Source organism: Andrographis paniculata, unplaced genomic scaffold, assembly GCF_009805555.1.
Source record: "Andrographis paniculata isolate CXL003 unplaced genomic scaffold, ASM980555v1 Contig86END, whole genome shotgun sequence".
In the NCBI taxonomy this organism is placed as follows: Eukaryota; Viridiplantae; Streptophyta; class Magnoliopsida; order Lamiales; family Acanthaceae; genus Andrographis; species Andrographis paniculata.
In genome coordinates, this window is record NW_026137624.1 from 602,525 (window position 1) to 609,204 (window position 6,680).

The following is a 6,680-nucleotide window of genomic DNA, read 5'->3' on the forward strand; positions in this document are numbered from 1 at the left end:
AAATTATTTGTTACATCTTCTAGAGTAGAGAGCAAAGTTAATAGCTGCTAGGGAATAAACTTGGTAAACTTTCTTTGTTTCTTCTCTAGCCAAATGTAAAAATTTGTTCGAACCATTAGATTTAGTTTATTAAGTAAGTTTTCCCTTAGACTAGATTTTTTTATTTATTTTTTTTCTTTTTTATAGCAATTGTAAATGTGCATATTGTCAATATTTTGTAGTTATATTTGGTATGGCATGGCATATGTAAGGTTGGGTGAGTTTAGATATGTTTGAAATATTTTGGATTCAATTTTTATTTCAAAATATGTATTTGTTTGGTAATGTTATGGTATTTTGGGGTCTTTTTTATATATAATATATATTTAAATTGAAATAATTGTTTGATATGAAATAAATAAGTGTTCTATGCATGTGTATTAGTTGCACTAAACAAGTAAATTTTGGGTCTTACATTTTCATTTAGGGCGTGTTTGTTTGGGGGATTGGATTTTGAGTTGAGATATAAATAGTAAAAATTTTGAATTTGAATAGTTGTATGATGTGATATAAATAGGTGTTGATGTGATATTTTGAATGTAAAATTGATTTTTAGTATAATATAAAAAATAAAAAATAGGTATTTGATTCGATATTTTTAGAGAAAAAATAAAAAGAATGAATAGTGAAAATCTAATCCACTATTAATGTTAGAAGTATTATACATACTTTTATATATACGGGAAAGTTATTTGAAAAATGATAAATATCCATTGACGCCTAAATTTAGGCTTCACTTTGTTTTTTTCTTTGTTCTATTTTCTTGTTACCACTTAACATGGGGAAAGAAATAATAAAATTTTTAATTTAAAAAAAAATAAATGTTTTTATTTTGTATTTTTTATTATATTTGTGATGAAAAGAAATAATAGATTGCAATTTTATTTTTTTATAAATACATAAAATATACTTCCTCCGATCCATATATCATGTCCACGTTGCCTTTTTTTTTAGGTCCCCACATACTATGTCATTTTTTTTAAAAAAAATAATTATATATTTTAATCTCATTTTAAACTCTTTAATTTTTTTTAATTTTAATTTATAATTATTTATTATAGATTATATTCACTAATATATTTTTAATTATCTACTAATTATATTATATATTTTGGTAAATATGTGTATATATATTTTAATAATATTAGCTAGGAAATGTATAAAGTCCTGTATAAAGCCCTTTTTCTTCTTTCTTTCTTTTTTTTTTTTTTTTATTTTTTATTTATAACGCCCTTTAAAGAGAGAAGAATTCTTTGAGCATTTCTCATTTGCTGTTTGCTTCTGTACACAAAATTAACAAATAGTTGGCAAAGTGAAAAACTAAGGAGCCCCAAGCCCCCTCCCCCCTCCACAACCTCAACGTTCCAACGCCTGCAATAACGGCTTGCAACTCTTGCAATGGCAGAGTAAAGGTATGAAAAGAATCAGAACTACTCATTTTCTTGGTTTATTTCTTGAATTTCATTTATGGCTTTCTTGAATTCGTCTGACAAATAGTTTCGACCATTGTTCTTCGTGTATTTGATGTTCTTTGTGGTGATTGGAATTTTAGATAAGTTTTGCTGCTCATATCTGTGGATAATTGGGTATATTATCGTTTGGGGATTTTTTATGTGTCAATTGGGCTTTGCTGTCGTCTCCTTTTAAGTGAGAACTTGCCAATTCGCTTGGAAGTATTGGGAATGGATTTGCAGGAAACCCTTGAAACAGTTTTTAGGGTTTATGTGTTGATTAAACTCTAACAGGATTTTGTGCTAAAAGAGGTGTAATTAGTACAGAAGAATGGGCATATATTGATTGTATGGTGAGTATTTTTTTAAACCAAATGGGTGAAATAGATATGATATAAATTGGAGTGACATTAGGGATGGAAATTGGAAGTATAGATGTCCTTTGGAAAGGGGATCTTGATTTTTATGAAGATGGATATTTTTTATTCACTTGGTGGGCATTGAAATTGATGTGTATGATTTCTTTTGTTTGGTATCTTGTGTGGAGGAACAACTTCCATAGGCATTCTTTCTTGATGATGTGGTTGCTAAGAAAATCGAGTTGTTATGGTTTCACTGTATTTTTCACTTTGAATTCATGAAAGTGGATGTGTGTTTGGTTGACTTGATGGGTGTTGAAATTGATGTTTATGCTTTCTTTTGTTCAATTTCTTGTGTGGAGGATGACTCTTGTAGCATTCTTTCTCGATGGTGTGGTTGTTAAGAATATCGTGTTGATAGGGTTTTATCATTTCCTGTTTTCCACTTTGAAATCATGAAGGTGGATGTGTTTGATTTGCTTGATGGGTGTTGAAATAGATCATGCTTTCTTTTGTTCGATTTCTTGTGTGGGGGACTAACTTTGTATGTTTTTCTCGATGTTGTGTTTTCTGGGGAAATCGTGCTGATATGGTTTTGTTGCGTCAATATCACGTTTCTTCATTTTGGAATCGAATACTCCTTGGCGAATGAAGCCTCTATGATTGTATAATGTTACCCAGTTAGACATGGGTGGTCTCACATGATTTTTATCTGGAACAGTTTTCCAGATTGTATTATCAACATATTTAGCTATTTCTTACATCTATTTGCTTTTATGTGTGCAGTAAAAGTTAGTGACGTCAAGAACATGACAAGCATCAAAATTGACGAAAGCAGATTGTAGCATTACTTCTCACGATCCTGTGTTGGGTTTATGTGAATATCACACAGAAGGTATCTTGTTAGCTCTTTGGAATTGTTTTCTTAAATACTGGAAATATCAGCAGTGTCGGCTGGTGTGCATTTATTTTCTGAACTAGGATCTTAGTTGACTATTAAGCCATAGGTAAGAAAAACATGCTATCAAAATACATGCATATGCTTTGTTATTTATAGTACACAACCTACTCAAGCAATCTCGGAATTGCATTCCTAGCTTTCATTTCTTCTCAGGAGCTATTGTATCTGATATGTATGATTTTTAATGTTAGGGCTTTCGATAGATTCACATGAGTGCAGAGTATTTTTTATGTATTACATTTTTTACCTGTTTTCTCCTTACCTTAATATTGTGTGTGAATTTTAAAATGAAGTAGAGATAGGGGGCTTATGGTGGAAATTGAAATGGAGTCGGAGGATTGGAATTCTGCAACAAAAAACTCTAATAAGAAAGTAGATATGTGGGCTGTTTATTTGCTTCTTGTAGGTATAGGATTTTTTTGTTCGAGTCGCTTAAAGTTGAAGGTGTGTAGTTCACAAGATGGGTTTTCGTTAGCTAACAAAACTCCCACATGTCCTAAACGGGCCCTTATTCATTGAAAGAACAAACTTCTTAGTTAGCTGAGTACTTAGAATCTCAAGCCGTGATTGTGATTTTGGACGGAGGAACAAATTCAGTTTTCTGTCTTTCGCTCATTGGTGACACCGTTTTGTATACCTACAAGTTAACCTAAGTCCTAAGGGCTGTTTATTAATTTCAAGCTGTGGGTGGGTGGGTCTCAAGTCTCTGTTTTTGGTTGAGTCAGGGTATGATATGTTACGCTTCTCTAAAATAGTTTCAATGGCTCATTTTGACCTCCATATTATGTACAAGCTGCTGTTTCTTACAGTCGTTTTTGTGGAACTAAGGGTTTTTTGTAGATTCGTTTTAGGTAGAAAGAATTGTGAAGATGTGTTCGATAAGTGGTCAACACAATTTGGATGGCTGTGGAGAAGAACCATGTCTGAAGGCAATAAGAAAAGATGACAATATAAGCTCCAGAAAAAGAAGTTCGAAGCTGTCCACATCTGCTCCAATAGCCAAGAACATCACATCGAATTTCAGGTGCCTGTATAAGACAGAAAAACGATCCATTTTTGCTGCTCAGCCATCCAATAGCTCAAAGCCTAGTAGTGGTTGTCGCTCGGCTGTCAGTTCTGAAGCCCCTTCTGCGGCTACCGGAGAGCTTCTTGTTTCTGCTTCTGATGCTCCTGTTAAATGCAATGATATGGCTATGCCATCCTCCAATGGACATCTTAACCACAAAGAATCTGACTCTAAGCATGTCTTGACAAAAGGTCGACGCCGGATTTCGAACACCTACAGTGCTGACAATGGTTGCTCGTCCTCGAAATCAAGTTTTGAATTTGATTCTACTTCCTTGAAACCCGTTACCGTCAATGGTGGTGATAGCTTTGCTTCTGGACCATCAATTGCTATTGAAGAAAGAGGTGCATTCATCTCGATTCTCAGAAATCACGGATGCCTAGGCAAAGGTTTGAACAGGCCGCAGCACCGAGATTCTGGTGAAGGTACTCGAGCCAATGGTGACAGCTGCTATTGCTCAATGCGGTGCAAAGTCTGTGAGGGCATGGAAAGTACGTCAAAGATGCTGATATGCGATAGTTGTGAGGATGCAGTTCATGTCTCTTGTTATAATCCGAATATGATGATATTACCTAAGGGGGAATGGCTCTGCCGATCATGCTTGAAAAAGAAGCATAAAGTATTAACCGATAAGTCCAGTGGCGGTTCGGGCGGGGAATTTGGATCCTTGGAGTTCCTGCTTAGAGATACTGAGCCTTATATGTCGAATGTCCGGATTGGTGATGAGTTTCAGGCCAATGTTCCCGACTGGCGCAGCCCCATCATTGAGTACGTCTAATCCTCTTTCTTTCTCCAATTTCAAATGCTTTTATGAAATAGTTAATTGTGTTGTTTCTCCATTTTGTGCCAGTGACTGTAGAATTCAGAAGCTTAACTGCTCCCAATTTAGTTAATCTACTTGGTGATGGCGTAGTTTTCTTGATTGATTGTCTTTCGTTAACAGGTTATGTATTGAAGGTTTAAGTTCTCTTTACCAGATAATATTTGAGTACTCTTTGCCGTAGTTCATCCAAATATTAGATCAAAGTAGTTCTCAGCTGGTAGATTAATTCAAATTGTGGGAGATAGGGAATGTTAAGTCATAAGAAAGGAATTAATTGTCGAGGTCTTCAATAGTTCTCTTACAACCTTAGTCGTATTCATTCTAATAAATTTCATTAACGTTATCCTAATCTTGTCCCTGATAGTGAAGATTAGAGTTAAGGCTAGTCTTAGTCGATCCTTACCATGGTTAGGACTGATTTTTGCGACCGTAATAATTTCTCTGAAAGCATTACTTTTCTGGATCGAATGCTTTTATTGATCGTTACTATGCTTTCCCTTGCTGGTCACAGGGAATGTGATCTTTGTGGTGATCCTTCAGAAATGAATCATAATGACGGTGACCAGAAGGTACAAACTTTTCATTAGATACAATTGTCCGTATAACCATTGTGGCTTTTTCCGGGAACAGGATCCCATCAAGCCTTTGAAGCTGAGTTCGATTGGTAATTGGGTCCAGTGCCGAGCAATCATTGACGGCATCAGTGAAGACATTGATGGAACTGTATGCGGAAAATGGCGCAGGTAAAAGGTTAGGTTATAGTTGAAATGTTGCAGTTCGGGTGCAGCATTCGATTTTTTTTCTTGTCCTCTGAAGTTATATTTACTAATTTTTCAACCTGTAAGGGTGCCTCTTTTTGAGGTTCAAACCGATGATTGGGAATGCTATCGATGCATTCTTTGGGATCCAACACGTGCAGATTGTGCCGTCCCACAGGTAAATTTATTGCATAATTCATCCTTATGTTGATACAGTTAGTGCTTGAAATTCCTATATCTGTACAAGATATCCTGACTAAGTAGAGTTCCTTGCAAGTTATGCAATTAAATTTAAATACAGCATTTTCTTCTTTTGTGTTAAAACATCGGCACTGGATTATTTACTTGGGAGTTTGGTTTTGTATTTTGTGTTTTGATTTTTATACCAAACTCATAACTATTTTCTTGAATTATAGCCTTTTTCTATTTGTTAGCATGTAGAAATTCTATGTAGCAAGTTCATTTAAAGAACATTCGAAGAAACGAATTCTACTCGTGGTGACTAATCTTAAATTTTCCCTACATTAAAGCAACATATTGATATGCTAACGGTATAAGCATGACTCAGGAGGTCAAGACAGAAGAAGTCATGAGGCAACTCAAGTACATCGAGATGGTAAGTTTTATTATTGCAGACACACTCTCGACATCCGACTTTCTTTGCCATCGGTAGCAGTTAGTTGTGACAGCTCTTTTTTTATTGTGTGGATGTGCTGCTGCAGTTGAGGCCCCGGTTGACTGCCAAGAGCCGTAAAATAGCTGGATCATTCAAGGGCTGACAATTCAGATCGCTGTGGTTGTTGGCAGCCAGCCATAGCCATAGGAAGAAAACATAGAATTGCAAGGATTTGAGGTGCAGAATAGAGATTTGTTCTTTCTTTTCTTGTTATGTGATGGTGTTTTTGGTATTTTGTGTACCTGCAAAGCCATTGCCATTTTCGAGTTAGCTGTAAATGCAGCACCATTTGAAGTTTTCATTTTGATTTACTGCTATATCTGTACTTAGCCTTTTTTTTATTTAAAGAATTTAAAAATATATTAATTAAAAGGTAGGATGATGAATTTGCTATTCTGAATGTAATAATATCATAAAATTTAAAATAGTGTCGAGATGATACTTTTGTAAGGAAACAACTGTAGATGTGTGTGTGGGGATTATTATTACTATTACCTTAAATTTCTCATTTTATAGAAAATATATATGTTCTTTAGTTTAATTACAA

General features: G+C 34.6%; 1 protein-coding gene across 2 annotated transcripts; it reads left to right on the forward strand.

Annotated features, from left to right (window-relative positions):
* Positions 1-1,291: 1,291 nt before the first annotated feature.
* LOC127242408 (uncharacterized) lies at positions 1,292-6,444 on the forward strand. Of its 2 annotated transcripts, none has more exons than XM_051261947.1 (8): positions 1,292-1,451; positions 2,636-2,744; positions 3,651-4,644; positions 5,211-5,268; positions 5,330-5,442; positions 5,545-5,635; positions 6,026-6,073; positions 6,180-6,444. In XM_051261947.1, exons 3-8 carry the CDS (start codon positions 3,680-3,682, stop codon positions 6,234-6,236), a joined length of 1,332 nt encoding a protein of 443 aa, XP_051117904.1. In that variant the 5' UTR covers positions 1,292-1,451; positions 2,636-2,744; positions 3,651-3,679; the 3' UTR covers positions 6,237-6,444. The 2 variants fall into 2 exon arrangements, with proteins under 2 accessions (XP_051117904.1, XP_051117905.1); XM_051261948.1 differs by having other exon boundaries at positions 3,662-4,644.
* The last annotated feature ends 236 nt before the right edge of the window (positions 6,445-6,680 follow it).